The 25,130-nt window shown below is 37.2% G+C and overlaps 1 protein-coding gene across 3 annotated transcripts in view; it reads left to right on the forward strand.

Moving 5' to 3' along the window:
• Kiaa0319l (KIAA0319 like) overlaps positions 1-25,130 on the forward strand; it is a 111,352-nt gene that overhangs the window by 19,967 nt on the left and 66,255 nt on the right. For all 3 annotated transcript variants that reach the window (XR_007352106.1, XM_015485281.2, XM_015485280.2), the window contains one exon: positions 16,035-16,549. Coding sequence is in view for 2 of the 3 variants with exons in the window: in XM_015485281.2 (XP_015340767.1) it covers positions 16,035-16,549 (515 nt within the window). In the remaining variant the exon portion in view is untranslated. The remainder of the gene's footprint in view (positions 1-16,034; positions 16,550-25,130) is intronic.

Here is a 25,130-nt window from a genome sequence, read left to right on the forward strand (position 1 = left end):
CCCCCCCAAGCTGCTTTGATTGAGCTATTTCGCCTCCACTCTTTCATATTTCATGTGGGGGTTGCTGCCTTGGCAGCATAGCTGCCCTGTTAGTGGGAAGGAATGATAAGAGTGAAAGTTTTCTCTGTATGATATGTTTTTAGATGTGCCTGTGGAGAATGTATGTGTTTGTGAGAGGCACTGAGACATGTTTGGGTGTTGTTATTACCTCCATCCCTAGAATTAATGTCACTTTTGAATCAGCAGAGAAGTGTTGCCATTTTACAGATGAAGATAAAAGGCCAGTTTCAGTAGTTAAGAGTCTGTACTAAATAATTTGATAGTCAGGAGCTTTGACCAATTCGCCTATTTTTATTTCTGTTAGTAGAATGTGTAAATTACAATCAATTTGAACATGGAGGTATAAGAGAAAGATCTATGTATCCGAATACATGTCATAAAAATGAAGTCTATTGAAAGTAACCTCTCTGCAGTAAATAAGAATACATGGATGTCAATACCAAATTCTCTGAGTGTCAGTGTTACATTAGGGTGATGAATTGGAATACGCTTTTCTAATACTTGTGATTCTTGATTCTTTATAAATGTTGTCTCATATTCAGTGCCTTAAACATGCTACCTGAATTTTAAATATCTTTTCAAGGATACTTTTTTTTTTTTTTTTTTTTTAAAGAGAGAGGGGGAGAGAATTTTTAATATTTATTTTTTAGTTATCGGCAGACACAACATCTTTGTTTGTATGTGGTGCTGAGGATCGAACCCCGGGCCGCACGCATGGCAGGCGACCGCGCTACCGCTTGAGCCACATCCCCAGCCCCATGGGATACTTAATTCAAATAATGATAACTAATAAATATCCAGGTGTTTCAGGTTAACAAATACTGTACCACGTTAAATAAAACCCAGGTCCTACCATCAGAGAGCTCACGGTATGGAGGTGGAGGTAGATGTAGAACATAAATAAGCACAATAAATTCCAAGATGTGATGGGGCAGCACAACGAGGCAGCAAAGAGTGGAACCCTGTTCTATAGCAGGCTGGAGAGACATGAGATATTCTCATTCCTTTGAACCTTTTTCCAGATTCATCTGAAGTGGTTTTAACCTGCAGAGTTCTTTTTACTATTTTATCTCAGAGGGAGGGAAGAGAGGATGTACAGCTCTGTAACGTCTAGAGAGTAAGAGCCCTGAGAAATGTATTTCTGTACAGATACAGATTGGCTTTGATTTAATTTAAATAATCTGGCTCTCAAAAATTCTAAGAATACAAAAAAAAAAAAAATTCTAAGAATACTAACTACTCACACAGTTTTGCTTTCATTTACACACAGATGAGAAAGCAGCTGTAGCTCTGCTTTTTATTTGCTATAAGCAAAAAGTGGTTTGAGATATTTAAGTTTTTGAAGCTCAGTTGTATTGAGTCCTCACATGTCCCAGTTCAGCCCACTGCAGGGTTTTTTTTTATTATTTAAAAAATTTTTTTATGACACTTACATAATGCTCCAAAAAGGGAGATTTTCAATGGATAAATTGATATAAACTTTTCTTCTATTGGCCATATCTGCTGAAATAATACTTCATGCCCAGCTATATTCTTTTGTTATTTTTTTTAAGCTTACTGCTGTTTTATTTAATTTACATATCTTTGCTTCAACCTTCTAAATGACCTTTTCCTGAGAAATAAGAAAATAAGCCAGGAAAAAAAAAAAAAAGAGAAAGAGCAGAAAAGAACGTCCTCAAAACAAAACAGTTCTCTGATTCAAGGTTCTTTGTGTGGGTTTCAAAAGGAGGTTGGTGTGATTGTGGTGAATGCAAATAATTTATCAGCCCATAATAACTGTAGTCAGAGATGGCAATCAACTGCAGGTTCTTAACAATAATATCTACAAGTGGGCTATACAGGGAATTGCTAGATTCACGACATCCTATCTAGGTGCTTTTCTTTTTAGAAAAAAAATTGTTTTCTTTTTGGAACCACTTTAATACACAGACTAAAGTTTATCTGTTATCATTTGATACCTGTGCTTTTTGAAATACGACAGTGTTATATAGAGAGGTGTGGGCTCCCTTCACACTGTGGCTTGGAGGCGTGCTCTTCTTGCTGACAGCATTCTCTAGAGTCTTTTAGTCATAATGTGGTGGGAGAAAAAGCGGAGCAGGATTCTGAGTACATCACATGCAGCAATGTAACCCCCTAGATAGTTTTTTTTTTCCTCCAAAAGTACATGTTTTAATCATTTGCCGTCAATCTGCCTTTAAATATTATAAAGCCCATGATGACTGGATAATTTCTGAACAGGTGGCTTTATGGTAGGAGAGCTATTTTCATCTACCCCAGTGATTTGATTGATACTTTTTTTCTTTTTTGCAGTGCTAGGGATCAAACCCAGGGCCTTATGCATGCTAGGCAACTACTTTACCACTCAGCTATGTCCTCAACTCCTTGATTAATAATACTTGATTATAAAAAATGGCTTTGGGCTAGACCTTGACAGATGATGGGTTAAGAAACTATCCAATTAGTGCAAACTTTTTATTTATTAATAAGTGTCATATAGAAGCTAAATTTATTAGAATTGTGATAGGATGGTTTCTTTTTTCACCCAACAGAAGGTGAGTATGGATCTAGGTGTTAGTAGTGGTGGATGACTATTTGCCTAGATGAACTGGGAGGCTATTCTCCACTGTTGCTTGTTCAAAAATTTTCATGGTGAAAACCTCACTCACCTTTAAGTGATCTGAAATAGATAGCTCAGGGAACTGAAACTTGGTTGGTTCTTTCATGAGGAAAGATTAATTTGAAAGGATTTTCTAGTTTAGGATGTAGGCAGGAAAGGCTCTTTCTGAGCTCCTTATGTTACTCAGTTATCTCTTCATCCACTCGGTTTTTCATGTTACTTAATATCTCTTACCATACTGCTTGTTCAGTGCTTTCCCAATTTAATTTCAGAACTCTAATTTATCAGTGAATTGAGAACTTTGCTTTCCTCTTCTGCCTCATCTTTCAACTAAGGAAATTAATTAACATTAAGGATCTGACTCAAATGACTAAAACTCGAGTTATTGCATTCTGGAGCTGACATCTTTTGCCAATTTTATTAGATTTAAAAATTATTTAGGGCTGGAGGTGTGGCTCAGAGTGGTAGAGCCCTTGCCTACCACGTGTGAGACACTGGGTTCGATTCTTTTTTTTTTTTTTTTTAAATTATTGGTTGTTTAAAACATTACAAAGCTCTTGACATATCATATTTCATACATTTGATTCAAGTGGATTATGAACTCCCATTTTTACCCCGAATTACACATCCACTTTTTCTTAGCACTGCAAAAAAAATAATAAATAAAATCAGGTATTGTGTCAATCTATAACTAAAAAAATTTTTTTAAATTATTTAAATTTTTTTTTTTTTTTTTTTGTAGTGCTGGGGATTGAACCCAGGGCCTTGTGCATTCAAGGCAAGCGCTCTACCAACTGAGCTATATCCCCAGCCCTACTGGGTAAATTTTTAAGATTAACAAAAACTTTTTACCTACTATGTTCCAGGCATATATGAAGATAAGATACAACCTTAGCTCTTTTTTTTTTTTTAAATTTTTTAGTTTTTGGTGGACACAACATCTTTGTTTTTATGTGGTGCTGAGGATGGAACTCAGGCCGCACGCATGCCAGCGGCATCCCAGCCCCAACCTCAGCTCTTAAAGAGGGCAAAGTTTGGGCTGGGGATGTGGCTCAAGTGGTAGCGGGCTCACCTGACGTGCGTGCCGCTCGGGTTCCATCCTCAGCACCACATATAAACAAAGATGTTGTGTCTGTCAAAAACTAAAAAATAAATATTAAAATTCTCCCTCCCTCTCTCTTTAAAAAAAAAAAAGGGCAAAGTTTATGAGGCAGACAGACAAATATTATCAGGGAGAAAAATGCTATGATAGAGCGAGGCGCAGTGGCAAATGCTTGTGATCCCAGCTAATCAGGAGAATCACAAATTGAGGAGGATCACACATTCGAAGCTCACTGGACAACCTTGTCCCAAAATCAAAAATAAAAAGGGTTGGGGATATAGTTTGGAGTAGAGTGTTTGCATAGCATGCTTGAAGCCCAGCATTCAATCCCCAGTTCCAAAAAACAAACAACAACAACAACAAAACACACACACACACACACACATATATACAATCATGTAGATATATGCAGGGTGCACAGAAGACAGCTTGGGGTGAAGATTGCATCAGGAATGTTTTCCTGGAAAAAATGGTGGCTGAGCTGAAAGAAGTATATAGCAACAGCAAAAACAATGGTAGCTAGTATTTACTTAGCGTTTACTATATTCCAGGCATGTGTTAAGTACTTTGCATAGATTATTTCCTTTAATATCTTTAATGACATGGTGAGTTAGGAACTATTATTATTATTTGTGTTTTATACATGAAGAAACTAAGAAATTTGACTCCAGATGACCCAGTTAGGAAGTGACTAGACTGAGATTCAAATGTAGGTAGTCTTATTTTAGCAGCCAAAGCCTCAACTGCAGATTTTTGGGATGGCTGAGAAAAGTTATGGGACCAGGGTATTGATCTTGATATGGGATTTTCTTCCTTCCTTCCTTTCTTTTTAAAAATATTTTTAGTGTAGATGGACACAATATCTTTATTTAATTTATTTTTTTTTATGTAGTGCTGAGAATTGAACCCAGTACTTCGCACATGGTAGACAAGCACTATATCACTGAGCCAGAACTCTAGCCCTTGGGATTTTCTTTGAAACAAATTTCAACTCAATTTTCTAAGAGTTCAGATGAACATCCCTTGGGGACAGAACATATTTTCTTATTAAACCTAAATTAAATGAGAACATTTTGATATTTCATTTAACCTGTGAAACATAGTTATTCTGCTTTAAGTAGATAAATTAAAAGGACCCTCTCCACATTGTCTATAAATATCACTCTCTGTTATACACATGTTATGATACTGTTTTTTGTTTTTTTTTTCTCTTGGGCAATTTACCACAAAGCCAGTACTTTGGAGGCTTCTTTAGTGATAGTCTTAGAGGAGTGGATTTGCTCTTCTGAACATTATTGACTAGCTAAGCACTACAAGGCCCAGCTTTTCTGATTGAGCCCTTGAAAACTTGTTTTTCATCTGGCAGATCATCTAGAGTTAATGTGAATAATAGCTGAGATGTATGTTGGGTAACTAGTTCCTGAGGAGTTTTATCTTTGATCAGAATGGTCTTGGGGGAAAATGGAAACACTAAAAGAGTCAGAATGTGGATACAAAGCCTAATAATACTTGTATAGCAGTCAGTTCAGTTTCAGCAAATCACCTACACTATAACATTTAACAAACTGTGCTCTTAACAAAGCTAGGCACACAGCAAAGGCGGTGAATGGTAATTATTTTCTTTTAAAAGGACTGCTTTGTGAGGCAGCTGCCACCTTTCAGTATAACCTATATGCAGTTGAGGAAAAAACTCTCCTCTTTTGAAAAAGGAGAGAGGGCAGTGGTTATTACCCCAGCCTTTTCTGAACTTCATAATACTCGATTGTGCTTGTCAAAGGTTTTAGGTACTCCCTCTGCCTTGCTTTCTGAGAATGCTAACCCCTGCAGGAGAGAACTGGTGGGGAGAATAACATGGAGCCATGTTGGGGATTTGCATCCCCAACAGAGCCATTTTTGTTTATCAGTAGGTATACAGGTGACAGACATGCTAACAGTTAAAAAGAAGGTAGAGGTGCCCCCTGAGGGGGTTTGATTTTGAACGATTACTCTTGAGTTTTTTTGGAGATTGATAGGGTGCTTGTTGATCCCGTTGTTTTTTTTTTGTTTTTTTTTTGGAGGGATATCCATTTTGTTACTACAGACATGTTGGCTAAGACTCACTGCTTCTGAGAGAATACATACTTTTGATGATAGCTACTGGAATACAGGTATAGAGCCATAGTTCACTGGTTACAGCACCAAATTTAAGGCTTCTGCCTTACTACTTGACAGTAGTTCATAATGATCAAAGGAAATCTTTAAACAAATTCTTGTTCATTTTATAAAATTGTGAGTTTTTTTTTTCTTTGTATTAGGTTCACCCAGGGGTGCCTTACCACTGAGCCACATCCCCAGCATTTTTTGTTTTTTATTTTTTATTTTGACAGAGTGTCTTGCTAAGTTGCTGAGGGCCTTGCAAAGTTGCTGGGGCTGGCCTGAATTTACGATCCTCCTGCCTCAGCCACCTAATTCGCCGGGATTACAGGCATGTGCCACCACATGCAGCAAACTGTGAGATTTTTGAGAAAAGAATTTTAGCTTCATTCAGGCATGGTGGCACATGCTTGTCATCTCAGCTACTCGGGGTCTCAGGCCAGAATACTCAAAGTTTGAGGCAAGTCTAAGCAACTAAGTGAGATTCCCTCTCAAAATTAAAAAAATGAAAAGAGTCTGGGGAGGTAGCTCATTGGTAGAGCATCCAGGGTTCAATCCTCAATCCCCAGTAACGACCCGCCCCCCAAGGTAGCTTCCATGAATGTTACAGTTAAGTTTAAATTTTGCCTATAAAATATCCCATGTGTTGTTTTTTGCAGAGAAACTCTTAACAAAGAGAAGAATTTATCAATTGCTGTTTAATTAATTAATTAAAAAATTTATTAGTTGTAAATGGACACAACACCTTTATTTATTTTTATGTGATGCTGAGGATTGAACTCAGTGTCTTACACGTGCCAGGCAAGCACTCTGTCACTGAGCCACATCCTCAGCCCTATTTTGTATTTTATTTAGAGACTGGGTCTTACTGAGATTCTGGTGCCTCACCATTGCTGAGGCTGACTTTGAACTCGGTTATCCTCCTGCCTCAGCCTCTGGAGTTCCTGGGATTTCAGGCATGCGCCACCAAACCTGATCAATTGCTGTTTATTATTTCTTTTCTGAAATAATTTTGGTGGTTCATCCTTTCTATTCCCATTTCCACCATCTTGCCCTTCCGTTGGGATACAGTATAATGAATTTGGTTAAATTCCTGGCAACTTGAACAGTGTGGCTTCTAAGATAGTAGGTGTTCTTTCTCGGCTCCCATGTGGCTGGTAGCCATTGCAGTTTCCAAGTTTTATCATGAAGTCAAGCTTGTTACCTGAGATTTGAGAATGCCAGAGGCAACAGCACTATCTCTAAATATTTCCAGAGTTGTTCACAGTTTTTTAAAAGAATTTAATGAATTTCCTCTGGCAATAATTCATATATTCTGCAAACTTTCCCATTCTGCTGCTTGGAATTATGAAACCTGGTCTAGATTTTGTGCCAGATTTATTAGAATTCTGTCTTTTGAGGGTAGTGATGTAAGTCAGTACTGCTAGTTCCAGAACTTGTTTTGGGGATGCTCCAGGTGTTACATACAGGAATCCTGGTTTTAGAAAAAAAAAGGGATTGGCTTTGCCCCATTGTTCTCATCCAGATAAGCTTTCTGCATGCTCCTGTCAACTGTGAGTTCCAGACGTCCCCCAAAGAGTTTTCAGTCTAAGGTTAGGTTCTACCAATTGTAAGCCCTTTTTTGTAAGGATTTAATGTTGCTTTTTCCTGGGCCCTGGGAGCAGAGCCAGGCTGTGGGGACGTGGGCAGGGAGAGGAACTGATCTAAAATTGGAATTTATTTTCATCTTACCTTTTATCCAAGTTATTTCTAGAATCCAATATTGACTCTACCAGTGCTCTCTCACTTCCTCCTCTCATGAACTCTGTTTCTCAAGAGTAGCAACAATGAAAATTGAATCTTTGAGAGGCTAAATTATTCTTCAGAGGTTAAATTTCTAGAAAATTATGGTCCTACAGCTGAAACTAGAACCAGTGTCTTTTAACTGTCTAAGATAGTTACTTATCTTTTAATCATCTTAAAGAACTATAATCCAGTGAAAGAATAAAGAACTATTTTTCTTTCCATATTTTATTATTGAACACCTAATGGAGCAACATTAAATAGCATTAAAAAAAAAGACCAAACAACTCAGTCAAAATCCCACAGAGCCAGGTGTAGTGGTGCATGCCTATAATCCAGATTACTCAGAGGGCTGAGGCAGGAGGATCAGAAGTTTGAGGCCAGCCTGGGCAACTTAGCAAGACCTTGTTTCAAAATAAAAAATAAAAAGAGCTGGGGATGTAACTCAGTGGTAGAATGATCCTGGGTTCAATTCTTAATACCATAAAATAAAATAAAACGAAGTTAGATGTGGTGGCATATGTCTGTAAACCTAGCAACTCAGGAGGCTGAGGCAAGGGGATCACAAGTTAGAGGCTAGACTCAGCAACTTAGTGGGATCCCTCTCTCAAAATAAAAAATAAAAAGGGCTACCCCTCAGTGGTAAAGGACTCCTGTGTTCAGTCAGTAGTATTTCAAAAACAAACAGAAACAACATGTGAATTGGAAAATCAGAGTATTTCTTCTCTTTATTGGGAACCATTGGGATTAATTTTTGTGGCAATGTTATAGGCCTGCTAACCTCCCTCACATTTTTTTTGTACTTCTAGTCACTGTCAGAGATATAAATGCTTCTGATCTTCAGCCTTCTCCCAGGTTTTATTCCTTTGAGATAAGACAAAGGATCCAATTGTCAAATAAGATTTACGTGAATCAGAGATCTTACTCATTACTAAGGATTAATAATAAATTTAAGAATAAAGCAATCAAGAGGTACAGTGAAATATGGAGAGTCTGGGACATTTTGTATGATTCTCCAGGTTCTTCCTTTTCTCATTGGACACGTTCACTGTGGGCCAGGGTAATGCGTGAGGTCTCCAACAAAAGCTTTCAGGACACCTCAAAAGCATGGACAATGTTTGGATTATGACATGTTTCCCTTTAATACTCAGATTACTGTATAGTTTACCTGATATTCTTAAGGGAACTGTGGAAGCAAAGAAAGACCTTTGCAGGGCAAACCAGTCGTGTAGTCTCCCCCAGTCCCCACCTCCAACATTTATTTCCTCCTTTCTTAGAATTTTACCAGAGCTGTTAGTAACATGTAGAGAATAGAACATTCTGTTATCTTTGACCTTGAAATCTCTATAAGTCCCCTTGATCACCCTGCCACCCCAAGTCCAGATCTGTTTCCTCCAGATTCCATTGGTAAGACATTCCTCATGATTTATCTCAAAGCTGTTGCCATTTTGTGCCAAGGATGAATAGGCAGCCATTCTGTCATCATTTCCTCATATTTTTTCATCCTCTTTTTCTAGTTATGAAGTGCCTTAACCAGTATGATTTGTGAGTCTGATTTGACATTTTTGTATAACTTTGTGCTTTTTGACTCACTGGCACTTACCATCTTCCCCTCCCAACTTTTAAATTGTGACAAGAATCCATTGAATTAATAAACCCCATTTATTCTCAGACTTGTTTGTTAAGACATCAGATAGAATGTTTTGAGACTGGCTTTCTCTTGGAGAAAGACAGTTTTTCCTTTAGCTTGCAGGCAATAGCTATTCAAGTTCCCCTATCCCATGTTCTTTTGAATTCAGAGGAGGATTGGTGTCCTTATCACTCCTCTCTGTTACTTCTTGAATATTAATCCTTCACTTTCAAGTAAAAATTTGACTCTTTGAGGTTTCTACCACTAATCATTACTCATCTACCAGCCATTCACCTCCTTCATCTGTTGTGGCAAACCGGCCTCATTCCTTTCAAAGTTCTGTCATCAGCCTGGATGTTTTCAGTACAACCTGTCCAGTACCTGGCCACTTGGTTTCCTGACAGTTCATTTGTTCATTAGTTTAATATTTTGTTCAAGCATATGCACATTTATTTATGTAAGTATTCATTTATAGAGGGTTTTTTGTTTGTTTTTTGAGCTGAGTGTGGAGTCTCTTGCCTATAATCCCAGCAGCTCAGGAAGCTGAGGCATAAGGTTCACAGGTTGGAGGCCAGCCTCAGTAACTTAGGGAGACCTTGTCTTAAAAAATTAAAAAAAGACTGGATATGTAGCTCAATGGAAAAGTGCCCCTGGTTCAAACTCTAGTACCAAAAAAGAAAAAAAAATCATTTTTTAAAAACACAGTGTAAAATGCCAAGCCCTATGCTAAAATTTTTAGATACAGTGATGAAAGGGGGGAAGAACACAAAATCCCCCAAGATATGGTCCTGAAGTTTACACTGTAGTGTAGGGGAAAGACGTTGAGCAAATAGCAGCTTGTCTGAGGAGAAGATAGCTGAGCTGAGACCTCATAGGAGGAGTAAATTGGATGGAGAAGGGAGTTTTCGAGAGAGTTCCAGATAAAGTGAGCTGCATGTGCCCAGTGATGGGGGTTGGACGGTGATGCGGTGAGGAGAATGGTACATTTAAAGAATGGAAGAGGACTGGTGGGTTGGAACTCAGAGAAGGAGGGAGAGCATGATACAAGGTGGGGTCAGAAAGATAGGCAAAGTCCAGACCATTCAGGATCTTTTTAGGTTATGTTAGGATTTGTTTGTTTGTTTGTGGTGCTGGGGATTGTTAGTAGTAAAGCATTTGCCTGGCATATGTGAGACCCTATGCCGGGCAAATGCTTTACCACTAAGCTATATTTCAGCCCTATGTTAAGAATTTTGATCTTCATTCTAAGGGCTCTAGGAAGCCATTAAAAATTTTGTTTAACTATTTAGACTTCTTTTTCAAAAGATAATACATGTGAATTATTAGAAGTTCAAAAGGTATAAAAAGGTATTTGGTGAATGGACAAATCTTCCAGCCACCTAGCTTCCCTTCCTGAAGGCAATGATACCAATTTCTGGATTATTCTAAAAGTAGTTTGTGTATATATACACATACACCATACATCATTCTCTCTGTTCCTCTTACAGACTGTAGCACACTCTTCATGCTTTGCCCTTTCTTTTTCATATAATGTATCCTGAATATTGTTACATATCAGAACTCTATACATTGACTTTATTCATCCCTGTAGCTGCATGGATTTTCCATAATTCCCAGTTCTAAATTCATGGGTGTGTAAATTGTTTCTAGTACTTGAATGTTTCAATCTATGTACTGTGAATATTTTTGATACATGTCATTTAGTGCTGATATATCTTTACAATAAATTCCAAATTTAGCTACCTTTATTTTATAAAGGCTGAATTTCTTTTTTTCAGAGCATTTATATTAGTTTGTAATCCTACCTTTATCATTGTGTCTGCTTCATCTTTCTCTCTCATCTCAGTTACAAGCTCCATCAAAATAATGTCTAGTATGAAACAGATGCTCAGTGATATTTGTTGAATAGATGAATGAATAAGGAGATATGGATAATAGATAAGAAGGGTGTTTGAATTTCAAAAAGATTGGAGAAGATTTGAAGTGGCTATTGTGAAAAATGAAGTAAATGAAGGTATGAACACTCAGGATGGCCAGGAAGCCCAATGCTGATGAGAATGGAGACCCTAGCAGGATCAATCTGTGCAGTTGGGTGATTCCCCGCCCCCCCTGTTTTTTTTTTATGTTTGGGTTGTAGATGGACACGGTACCTTTATTTATTTATCTTTATGTTGTGCTGAGGACCGAACCCAGTGCCTCTCCCATGCTAGGTGAGTGCTCTACAACTGAACCACAACCCCAGCCCTCCTCTCCTGTTTTTTCAAAACAAATTCATCCCTGATTGCTGTGGATGGCAGCTGGGGTAAAGAAGCTATCAGTCCTCAAGAGTCTGCAGTAATGGACTGTAGAATCTGAGCTGGATAAGGAGGGAGATGAAGATGTGTCCTTAATATCTCCTCTCCTCCTCTTCCTGAACAATCTCATCTATGCTCATAGTTTTAGTTACCCTATGAGAGGAGAAAGCAAAGTCCTTTTCAGAAATGGAAAGAAGGCCCATATGGCTTGAACACACAGATTTAGTACTGAAGTGCCACAGAAATAGGTTGGGGAGAGAGGTCTGGCTCACAGACTGTTAAGCCCTCTGCTTTAGGTTCAGGACTACACAGTCAAGGTCTACTCTGTTGAAATGGTTTTCCTTTTCCTTTTTTTTTTTTTTTTTTACATAGCAGGCAGATAAGAGGAATCATGTGTTGTATTGTTACTGATAGGCAGTAGAGGTGCACTCTGGGCTAGAAGTAGGAATCCATATTTGAGAGCACTGCGGTGTATGTAGTAATTGAAGCCATGGCATGAATGAAATTAAATATGAAAAAAACTATATTTCACCATACCAAATCACTTTTAACTCTTGATGTGTTCTTTCTAAGCCTTGAGCCTTTGCTTGTTTATTTGGATTTTCACTTCCCTATCTCCTTTGTTTTATTTCCTTCTTATCCCGTAAGTGCCAGGCTACTTATCATTTCCTCAGGGAATTTGTGTGCACTTTTATATTTAGCTTTTTACTCTCAAGATTATGTTGCTATAGTTTTTCATCTTGCAATATGGTCTTTATAATGACCCTTTTTAACATATATATTGGTGTGTGTGTGGGTGTGTGTGTGTGTGTGTATATATATATATATATATATGTATGTTATAATTTACTTAATTTTTCTCCTAGAAAGAGCTGTTATCATAGAATATGCAAAGGTAGAATGGCTGCCTTATTAATGAGTTCAGAATTGTAGAGGGCAATTACAAAGGCTTGAAAATACCTGGAGTTGTTTTAGAAAGGATTTTAGCCCCAGATGGGTTGAACTTAATATCTTTCTAAAAAATCCTCCTCTGTTCCTGAAATTTGATGGTTCTTTTATTCTTTTATGTTTGTAGCCTAAGTGAATGTGAACATCTTGGGTGTTTGTATATAAATATAAATTTCAAGAAGTTGAAGACATTACTCTCAAAAATATAAGGAGCGTATGTATCTGAGGCTTATTTAACTCAAGAATGAGGGTATCAGTAGTAAAACTTTTGAGGAAAACAGATTTATGTGATCATGATGAAATAAGTTTATAAGTTAGAAAAGAAGCATTAATAGTTTTGTTAAGACAATAAACCTAAACTTTTTCTATTATATCTCTTAATAGAATCAAAGTCAGCCAGGTGTGGTAGCACATGCCTGAAATCCCAGCACTCCAGAGGCTGAAAGGAAGATTGCAAGTTCAAGGCCAGCCTCAGCAATTTGGCAAGGCTCTAAGCAACTTAGACCCTGTCTCAAAATTAAAAATAAAAAGGGCTGGGGATATAGCTCAGTGGTAAAGTGTCCTGGGTTCAAGCCCCAGTCCCTGCTTCCCGCCAAAAAAAAAAAAAAATCGAAATCATTTATAGCTTATCAGTATTCTATAAGTTAACATCTATATTTAGGTTCTTTTCAGTAGTAAAGAGTAAGTCAAACAAAGGTACTTTTTCTTTTTTTAAATTTTTTTAAATTTACTTACTTAGTTTTTATTTGTTCTAAATAGTTATACATGACAGTAGAATGCCTTTAGACATATCATACATAAATGGAGTATAAATTCTCATTCTGGTTGTACATGATGTAGTTACACAGGTTGTGTAATCATATATGCACATAGAGTAATAAAGTCTAACTCATTCTACTCTCATTCCTACCCCCATACCCACTCCCCTTTCTTCACTCCCTCTGTCTAATCTGAAGTATCTCTGTTCTTCCCTGATCAATCCCCACCCCTCTTATTGTGACTTTGCATCCTCATATCAGAGAAAACATTCAGCCACAAAGCTACATTTTCTTAGACAAGAGTTTATCAAACTTTTTTTTTTTGGTGCTTAGGATTGAACTCCAGGGGTGCTTTATCAATGAGCTAAACCCCCAGCCCTTTTTAATTTTTTTATTTTGAGATAGGCCTTGATAAATTGCTGAAGATGGCCTCAAGTTTGAATTCTCCTCTCAGCCTCCTGAGACATTGGGATTATAGGTTTACATCTAGTTCAGTCAGGCATTACCTCATCTGGCTGGCAAACTTTCTCTTAAAGGGCCAGGTAGTATTTTAGGATTTGTGGGCTTAATAATGGTCTGCTTTACTCTACCACCTAGAGCAAAAGCTGCCCTAGACAACATAAATAAATGAATGTGACTCTGTTCTAATAAAACTTTACTTACAAAAACAGGAGGTAGTCCAAGTCGGCTCCTAGGCATAGTTTATTGAATCTGTAATGATATTCTTTTTTCACTCTTGATACTGTTAATGACTAGGCTCTCTCTCTTTTTTTATTTCCTGTGATTTGTCTGACAAGGGTTTTATTGATCTTTCAAACAACCAGTTTTAAGTTTCTTCATTTTTTTGTTTGTTTGCTTTTTATTTCATTGATTACACTTTGTTATTTCTTTTTTCTTATTTGGGGGTTTAATTTTTTTTTCAAGTTTTTATGATGGAAGCATATGTCTTTTTTTCTATTTAAGTTTAAACTTTATTTTTTTAAATTTAAGTTTAAACTTTTAGTTTTCCTTTTTGAATGCATATGTATAGTTACATGAACAAAAATGCTTTATTTTAAAAAGTCTAAGTAAGACCATAATGTATAGATTTTGTGAAACTTTTTTTAACTTAAGGTATTATGGTGATACTTCTGTGGCTGTGTATAGAATTTTACCTCATTCTTTTCCATTGCTAAATTGTATTCTATAGTAACCATTTCCATACTGACAGACAATTAGGTTCTTCAGATATTTCATTAGTGTAAATCTTAATATAATGAACATTTTTCCAGGACAGAGGTGCACAGAATATTTTTGTTAAATGTTTAACTTATTGAATAACGTTCAGAAGAAATAAATGATTTTTGCATTATTTGCCACACTAAATATAATTGATGATCATTTCTTTGTTTTGAATGTTCTTATTTTGTTTATGGGCTTTGGCACCCAGAGCATGAAGTTTAAAGAGATACTTCCTGGGGCTGAGGCTTGTAACTTAGTGGTTAAAGTGCTTGCCTCATATGTGTGAGGCGCTGGGTTCAATCCTCAGCACCACATAAAAATAAATAAAGATACTGTGTGTTCATCTACACCTAAATAAAAATAAATAAATAAAGAGGTACTTACCTGTCAAGGATGCTTAAAGCTACCCTGATGTGACTCTGAGAGTGAACATCTTAAGTTTTGTATCTGGGATTCCTCTCTTGCCCTAGTCTTGTTCTGTTCCTCTATAACCCTGACCACGTGGTTAAAAACACCTGTGTAATACAGACCTTAAAAATTAATTTATAGGGGCTGGGGTTGTGGCTCAGCGGTAGAGCGCTCACCTAGCATTTGCAAGGCCAAGGGTTCTATCCTTAGCACCACATAAAAATAAATATAAAATAAAGGTATTGTGTCCAACTACAATTTAAAAAATATTTTTAAAAAATTGACTTATAACAACTTTCCTTTAGAACATTTTTTTTTGTTTTTTGGGGGGTGGTGTTGGGAATTGAACCCAGGGCCTTGTGCATGTGAGGCTCCCTTTCACGACATAATTTTTTGGTAATCTTTACTACCACTCTGGCTAATGCCATACTATCAAAGCCACTTGACTTTGATGGCAAACAATTGGTTAGAAAACATATGTACCCGTAATCTAATGAGGTCAAGAATACTTAGTTTGTGTTGCTACCAGTTCTAGCTGGTTCAGCCATGTGTTCTAGTCCCATAGTCTTAATATTGTCCCTGCAGGATACCTTGGGGGTCAAGTGTTAGGACTCTGTCCCCTGGAGTCTCTGAATTTCTTTCTTTTAATACCTACTTATTTATTTTTATGCAGTGCCGAGGATCAAACCCAGTGCCTCATGTGCTAGGCAAGTGCTCTGCCACTGAGCTTTAACCTCAGTCCTAGTTCCTTGTATTTCCATGAGAATGGTGCTTTTTAAACTTTCGTCTTTTTTCTGTTTCGTAAACTGAAATTCTGCATAAGACTGTATGAGGCAAGAACTCATTGAGATGGGGAGCCATTGGCCATTGATGAATGTGGAACAGTTCTCCTACAAGCTAAAATCTCCTGAGCCAAAAAACACTGTGTTTAACGTCCTCTCTTCCACTTACTTGACAGTTTTCTCACCCTATTAAAAACCTGTCTTCAAAATATCCTTGAATGTTGGTCAGTTCAGAGCTTTTTATGGAGTAGTAGATTGTTTTTGATTCATCCTAAAATGTTTTCATTCTTTGTTTTTAGATGCTGTTGAAAGCAGGTGCCACCAGGGGAAGACACAATTTGGAGTTGGCCTGAGAACTGGGAGAGAAAATCACTTCTGGCTTCTTAAAGGAACCCCGTCTCTCCATTCATGTTGGGCTGCCTGCTGTCAGGACTCGGCCTGCCATGCTCTTTGGTGGCTAGAAGGGATATGCATTCAGGCTGACTGCAGCAAGCCCCAGAGCTGCCAGCCTTTTAGGACAGACTCTTCTAATTCCATGCTGGTATTTTTAAAAAAATTCCAAGCTGCAGATGATTTGGGCTTTCTATCTGAAGAGGATATACCACATATTCTGGAGGAAGCCTCTTGGAGGAGACTGAGCCCATCCAGAGCTCCATTCAGATCTGCTGTATTTTCCAGTGACCAAAAGAGCTTAATCAGGAAGCTTCAGAAAAGAGATATTTCCAGAGAAGTCCTTCCACCTATTGTAGCACAGCATTCTAAAGAGAACGACTCCAGCGAACTAGGTGTTCTGAGTGCCAGTGGCTTGGCAGAGGTAAGCATATTACGAATAAGAAGCAGAGAAACTTCAATCTGCTGTTTCATTTCCACATACAAGTAGTGAGGCTGAGGTGGTGGGCAGTGCTCACAGGCTGAGGAACATATGTGTAAAGTTACAAGGTGCCATCTTCATTGGTATTGCCCAGATGTACGAGGATAATGTGACTTTTGAAATGTTCACTTCATGCAAGTCTGACCATTGGTATTTTTTTTTTTTTTTTGGTAAAAGCAGAAAGCTGCTTATTATCTGATCTAATCTGGTTCTTGGCTGTAGGTAAGTAGTTGTGTGGGTGTTAGTCTCTACAATGCTTCTGTGGTGTTTTCTGCCAGATTGCAAAACAGTTGATTGATGTATTTGTAGTTAGGTTCTCCTTTATCTTCCCCTGTAAAACACATTTCTTATGAGATAAGTTTTTATTCCAGTCTGAATTAACTATGCCTGGTACTGCAGCCTAGGATCTGACCTGCTGGATTGGGAAGCTGAATGTGGCCATTAGCCAAGTTGTCTCTGGGGTGAATTCTTACCAAGCTGCATATTGCCAAGGGACATACCACCAGGAAAGTTTATTCTGCTTATTATATTTCTTCATTGTTGATCTTCCTGGGCAAATGATTAAAAGGAATGACTCACTCAATGCTTAGTCTCCCTTGATTACTGTGACTTATTTTTGTATTTGTTTTGTCCTAGTTGTCTCCATCAAGTTGAAGCCAATGTGGGGAGGCTATTATATACCAGGTGCTGTGTGTGCTAATTGTTGTACTATGTCATTTTGTTTTATTTTCATAGCAATATTTCCAAGTAGGTATTATTAGCCCTGTTTTACTAGTGAGGAAACTGAGGCCCAGTGAGTTTGAACAATTACTGGTGACCATGCAGCTAATCATTAGCATAACTAGAATTGGAATTCAGTTTTATAGTAAGGAAAAAACTCTTTCAGTACAGTAGTAGAGTATATAAGTCTTTGGTTTAATAGCCATAGACATTTTTGGAAACCTACTATCACTGTCAGGTACTTTTCTAAGCACTGGAAGTACAGAAGTAAACCAGACATGGTCCATGCCCTCAGGTCATTTATAGTCTAGTGGAGCCTGAGACTCAAAGCTAGGTATTTATGATAGTGTATAACTATTACGTTAATAGTAATTGTTATTTATGTATATAATACAGTGAGAACACAAAGAGGAAGTTGAGCAGGCAGGTGGTATGTATATGCAAGTAGGATTTGATAGAGATTACCAATATTTCTTGAAGGATGTATACGATTGCACTAGGGGGATAAAGTAGTAAAAAGCATTCTGTACAGATCCATAGTCTATGTAAAGGCTCAGCCAGCAATTATTTCTTATGCATTGCCAAGTGCTGGGTAGTATGCTGAGCTGGGTGCTAAGAATATTATAGTAAATAAAGAATATTTGACTACTGTCCCAGCAGCACTTATACTCTGGCAAGGAATTCAGACATTATTATTATTATTATTTTAACTTTTTTAGTTGTAGTTGGACACAATACCTTTGTTTTATTTATTTATTTTTATGTGGTGCTGAGGATCAAACCCAGTGCCTCACACATGCTAGGCAAGTGCTCTAACATTGAGCTCCAACAGTAGCCCCTCAGACATTATGTTTTTAATAGTTAAATAATAATGTATGCTTGATGTGGATTATATGAGCATTTAGCAGAAATCTAATAGACTAACTAAGGTGTGAAATAGCCATTGTGAAGGATAGAAGATGGCATACTAGATAAGGAAAAAGGAAGATTGTTGGGTAGTCTTGAAGATGGAAATCATGCATTTATGATGGTGGCACTGATCTTTACAGTTGTGTGAGTCTCCTCAATAACTCTCAGCAACCCTATCAAGAAAAAACTGAGCTTAACTTATTCAGAATAGGAAATTTGCTAGGTGATTTGTGCGGAAAGAAATTGGAGCATGGAAATTAAGGTTGTTGTCAAAAGAGTGAATGGGAGAGAGAGAATAAGAAGATATGGAAAGAGGCAAAGATAGGAGGGGACTGATAGAGGTAAAAATAGGGAAGTTTGGCATTTAGATATTTACATGCTGGGAAGAGGATGTAGGGGAACTGGTAACTGTGAGTCCTGGTAGGACAGGTGGTAGGTCAGAATATGGGCTTTTTTTTTTGGTACTGGGGATTGAACTCAGGGGCACTTGACAACTGAGTCACATTCCAGCCCTATTTTGTATTTTTTTTAGAGATAGGGTCCCACTGAGTTGCTTAGCACCTCGCTTTTGTTGAGGCTGGCTTTGAACTCATGATCCTCCTGTCTGAGCCTCCTGAGCCACCGGGATTGTAGGCCTGCGCCACCACACCTGGCTTGAGTATGTGCTTTTTTGAATTGAAGATTTTGGGGTGGAGAAGTTCTGCTGATGAAAGGATCTGAGGTACCACTATGGAAGAGGATTGCTGAGATAATCCTCTTCTGAGATAGAGTGGAGTGGAAACAAGGAGCTCAAAGAAGTCCAGAAGCTCAAAGAACATGTTAAATTAGTTATCCATGAGGATATTGAGATGGTCTTTAAAAATGATGATGGTGTTGATGATAGCTGTAACAGCTGATGTTTACTAAGCACTTACTGTGTGCCAGATGCCATTTACATGTGTTAACTCTTTTTTTTTTCTTTGGGTGGTAGTGGGGATTGAACCCAGGGCCATTCTGCTACTGAGCTACATTCCCAGGAGGGTCTTATTATTGAGGCAGAATCTTGCCAATTTGCTAAGCCTGGCCTTGAACTTGTGATCCTCCTGCATCAACCTCCCAAGTAGGTGGGATTATAGAGGTGCACCACCACACCCAGACCCTGATGTTGTGTTTGCTGAAGAATTTTTTTTTCTTCTTGTTTACTAGTGGTGAGCAGTGCAGTGTATTAACTTTTAACACAAATAACAAATAATATTGCTATTATTATTATTATTCCTATTTTATGAATGAGGAAGCTCAGGAAAAGAAAGGTTAAGGAACATAGCAAGGCAACTCAACTGGCATATGGTGGAACCAAGACTTGAACCTGGGCAATCTGATACTATCCAGAGTCTGTCCTTTTAACCCTTTTACTCCTGAGATAGGGCTTGACATCTGTGTAAGGTAGACAGGGAACAGCACTCTAGAGGCTGCCACTCAGCTGAGCCTATAAGTATCACAGTGCTACGTGCATAGACCCCTTTGGTTAAATGTATGTTCTTGTGAAATTGAAGGATTCTCAGAAGGACATCTTTCTAGCCCAGTAGTCAAGAGCTACTTTTGTTGTTGCCTTGTATAAATTGACTTAAAGACTATTGGTGAGGTTTTTGTGTATTGTTGATATATTGTTTCTTGGTTCTCACTCCTGGTCAAGTAAGAAATTTTGTAAATAAATTGCTTTTGATTTTTGTTTTTTAAAAAAAAGAGATAGGGCTTGAGATGAGGGGAAACTTTAAAAGCCAGATGTCAAAGCCACCCATAAAGTAGGAGGAATGATGAGTAAGTTGGAGATGACAGCTATGCTGAAAGCTGAAGTATAGTGCAGCAAGGTGGCAAAGGAAAAGAGGTTTTTATTGGCAGGTAGAAGAGTAATGGTTTGCAAAGGGCATTGGATAAAGGGGGTCAAAGAAAATACTTTTAGCATACCAAAGGATAGCTATAGAATTGAACGAATTAATTTAATTTTAATGAAATTAAAAATGGGTCACTGAAATTGGAGATATGGTAGATTTAGATCTGAGAATCTCTTGGAAGATAGTGAAAACTCAAACTCAGATCTTACAGAATTCAGTTGTGTGCCAGAAGAAAGACCCTGATGTTGTGTTTGCTGGAGGATTTTTTTTTTCTTCTTGTTTACCAGTGGTGAGCAGTGCAATGAATTGTTTATTTATTTAGTAAGTACTAGGGATTAAACCTAGGGGTGCTTCACTACTGAGCCACATCCCTAGCCCTTTTTATTTTGAGATAGGGTCTCTCTAAATTGCTTAGGGCCTCCCTAAGTTGCTGAGGCTGATTTTTGAACCTTCAGTCCTCCTGCTTCAGCCTCCCAAGTCACTGAGATTACGGGTGTGTGCCACCATGCCTAGCCTCCCATATTTTTAAATCGATATTTTGTAGTTGTACATAATGGTGGGATTTGTTACATATTTGTACATGCACACAATATAATACTATAATTTAGCCAATATTATTCCCCAGTATTTCCCTTTCTCTCACTTCTTCCCTCCACCTGGTCCCTTAACTCTACTGATCTTCCTTTGATTTTCATGAGATTCACGCCCCCCACACACTTTCTTTTCTTGTTTTCCTCCCTAGCTTCCACACATGAGAGACCATACAACCCTTGACTTTCTGAGTTTGGCTTATTCCATTTAACATCATGTCTCAAGTTCCATTCATTTTCCTGCAAATGACATAATTTCATTTTTCTTTATGGCTGAATAAAATTCCATTGTGTATGTATACCACATTGTCTTTATCCATCTGTTGATAAAACGCCTAGGCTGGTTCCATAGTTTGGCTATTGTGAATTGTGCTGTTATAAACATGGGTATGCATGTATTGCTATAGTATGATGACTTTAATTCTTTAGGATAAATGCCAAGGAATATAACTGGGTCATATGGTGGTTCCATTTCTAGTCTTTTGGGAACCTTCATACTGATTTCCATAATGGCCTGTACTAATTTACAATCGTACCAACAGAGTAAAAATGTTCCTCTTTCTCCACATCTTCTCCAGCATTTGTTATTGTTTGTGTTCTTGATGACTGCCATCCTAACTGGAGATGAAATCTCAGGGTAGTTTTGATTTACATTTCCCTAATTGCTAATGATGTTGAACACTTTTATTCATGTATTTGTTGGTCATTTGTATTTTTTCTATTGAGAAGTTTGTTTTAGTTTATTGTTTAGTGATATTATTTTTTTTGTTGTTAAGTTTTTTGAGTTCTTTATATATTCTAGATATTAATCCTCTGTCAGAAAAGTAATTAGCAAATATTTTCTCCCATTCTGTAGGTTCTCTCTTCATAGTCTTGTTTTCTTTGCTGTACAGATGCTTTAAATTTGAGGCCATCCCATTTATTAATGCTTGATGTTATTTCCTAAACTTTAGTCCTATTGAGAAAGTCATTGCCTATGCCTATATGTTGTAGAGTTGATGCTATGTTTTCTTCTTAGAATTGCATAGCTTCTGGTCTCATTCCTAGGTCTTTTATCCACTTTGATTTGACTCTTGTGCAGAGTGAGAGATAAGAGTCTAGTCTCATTCTTCTACATACAATAACCAGTTTTCCTAACACCATTTGTTAAAAGGCTGTCTTTTCTCCAATGTATGTTTTTAGTGCCTTTGTGAAGGATCAGATGACTACATCTGTGTAGGTTTGTCTCTGTGTCTTCTGTTGTGTATCTTTGGTCTATGTGTCTGTTCTTCTGCCAGTACCATGTAAATTTTTATTATTATAGCTCTGCAGTAAAATTTTTAAAAAAAGTTGTCAGTGGACCTTTATGTATTTTTATATGTGGTGCTGGGAACTGAACCCAGTGCCTCACACATGCTGGGCAAGCACTCTAGCACTGAGCCAGAACCCCAGCCCCTAATTTTTAAAATTCTTTTTAGATATACATGACAGAATGTATTTTGACATATTATACATACATGGAAAACAATTATTCTAATTAGGATCCCATTCTCGTGGTTGAACATGATATGGAGTTATACTGATTATGTATTCATATATGAACATAGGAAAGTATGTCCAATTCATTCTACTGTCTTTGTTATTCCCATCTTCCCTTTCTTCCCTTCATTCCCCTTTTTCTAATCCAGTGAACTTCTATTTTTCCATTGCTCACCCTCTCTTATTGTGTGTTAGCATCTGCATATCAGAGAGAACATTTAGGCTTTGTTTTTTTGGGATTGGCTTATTTCACTTAGCATGACAGTTTCCAGTTCCATCATTACCAGCAAATGCTATAATTACATATTTCTTTTTAAAATGTTTTTTATTCTAATTTGTTATATATGACAGCAGAATGCATTATAATTTATATTACACATATAGAGCACATTTTTTTATATTTCTGGTTGTATACAAAGTATATTCACACCATTCATGTCTTCATACATGTACTTAGGGTAATGATGTCCATCTCATTCCACCGTCTTTCCTACCCCATGCCTCCTCCCTTCCCCTCGCACCCTTTTTCCCTATCTAGAATTGTTCTAATCCTCTAATGATCCCCCTCCCAACCCACTATAAATCAGCCTCCTTATAACAGAGAAAAGATTGGGCATTTGGATTTGGGGGATTGGCTAACTTCACTTAGCATTATATTCTCCAACTCCATCTATTTACCTGCAAATACCATGATTTTAATTCTCTTTTATTGCTGAGTAATATTCCATTGTGTATATATACCACATTTTCTTTACCTGTTCATCTACTGAAGGGCATCTAGGTTAGTTCCACAGTTTAGCTATTGTGAATTGTGCTGCAATAAACATTGATGTGGGATGTGTCCCTGTAGTATGCTGTTTTTAAGTCCTTTGGGTATAGATCGAGGAGAGGGATAGCTGGGACAAATGGTGGTACCATTCCCAGTTTTCCAAGGAATCTCCATACTGCTTTCCATATTGGCTGAATTACATACTTCTTTATGGCTGAGTAATATTCCATTGTGTATATATACCACATTTTCTTTATCCATCCATGAAGGGCACCTAGAATGCTTTCATAGCTTAGCTATTGTGAACTGCAATACTATAACATTGTATAATTTGAAGTCAGATATTGTGATACTTCCAGCATTGCTTTTTTGGCTAAGAATTGCTTTGGCTATTCTGGGTCTTTTATATTTTTAAATGAACTTTAGGACTGTTTTTTTCTAGTTCTGTGAAGAATGTTATTGATATTTTCATGGGGATTGCATTGGATCTGTATATTGATTTTGGTATTAATGGCCATTTCAACAATATTAATTTTGTCTACTCAAAAGCATGGGAGGTCTTTCTATTTTCTTCAGTTTCTTCTTCAGTGTTCTATAGTTTTCATTTTGGAGGTCTTTTACCTCCTTAGTTAGATTTATGCATAGGTTTTTGTTTTTGTTTTTTGAAGCTATTGTGAGTGGGATTGATTTCCTGATTTCTTTCTCAGCAGATTCATTATTGGTGTGTAGGAAAGCTGCTAATTTTTGTATGTTGATTTTGTAACCTGCTACTTTGCTGAATTTGTTTGTTAGCTCTAGCAGTCTTCTGGTGGAGCTTTTTTTTTTTTAATGTAGGATCATATCTGCAAATAGTGATGATTTGCCTTTGTTTCCTATTTTTATCGCATTTATTTCCTTCTGTTGCCTACTTTCTCTGGCTAGAAAGTCTAGCACTATATTGAATAAGAGTGATGAGAGTGAACATCATATCTTGTTCCAGATTTTCTTGTTTTTTTTTTTTTTTTTTGGTACTGGGAATTGAACCCAGGACCACTTAAGTACTGAGCCACAACCCAAACCTCTTTAATTTTTTATTTTGACACAGGGTCTTGCTGTGTTGCCCAGGTTGTCTTTGAACTTGTGATCCTCTTGCCTCAGCCTCCATAGTGGCTAGGATTACAGGCATATGCCACCAAGCCTGGTTTTGTTCCAGATTTTAAAGGACGTGCTTTCAATTTTTCCCTATTCATTATGATTTTGGCTTTGGATTTGTCATATATAGCCTTTCTGATATTGAGGTAAGTTCCTTCTATCCTTGGTTTCTTTAGTGTTTTTTTTCATGAATGGATGCCAAATTTTGTCAAAGACTTTTTCTGCATCTATTGAGATGACTGAGTGGTTTTTGTCTGTAATTCTGTTTATGTGATGAGTTAACATTTATTGTGTATGTTAAACCATCCTTGCATCCCTGGGCTAAAACCAACTTTGTCGTGATATGCAATCTTCTTAATATATTGTTGAATGTGATTTGCTAATATTTTGTAAGGATTTTTGCATCTAAATTCAACAGATATATTGGTCTGTAGTTTTTTTTTTTTTTTTTTTTTTTTTTTACTTGATGTATCCTAATCTGGTTTGGTATAAGTGTGATACTGGTTTCTTAGTATGAATTTATAAGTCATTTCACCCTTTCTATTTTGTGGATAATTTGAGGAGCATTATTATAGCAGTTCTTCTTTAAAGATCTGGTAGAATTCAGCTCAGAATCCATTTGGTCCTGGGCTTTTCTCTTTTAGAATACTTTTTATTACTGCTTCTAACTCCTTGTTAGATGTTAGAGTCTGTAAATAAGTCAAAATAACACCTGGCATTTTGTCAGGGGAATGTTAAAGTTCGTAAACAAGTCTGGATGGTGCCTGGCAAAATGTCAGAGGGAGTGGTTTGAGAAGTAACAAAACCGATTAGATATTGGTTCATTTAGATTTTCTGTGTCCTCTTGATTCAATTTTGTCAGATTGTATGTGCCTATGGATTTTCAATTTATTAGAATAGAAGTTTTCAAAAGTCCCTAATGGTCCTCTGGATTTCTGTGATATCTGTGGCAATTTCTTTTTTCACCTTGAGTATTATTATTGCTGTCCCCAGTTTTATTGGGTTTTATTTCTTTT

Source organism: Marmota marmota, unplaced genomic scaffold (assembly GCF_001458135.2).
Source record: "Marmota marmota marmota unplaced genomic scaffold, marMar, whole genome shotgun sequence".
Taxonomy (NCBI): Eukaryota; Metazoa; Chordata; class Mammalia; order Rodentia; family Sciuridae; genus Marmota; species Marmota marmota.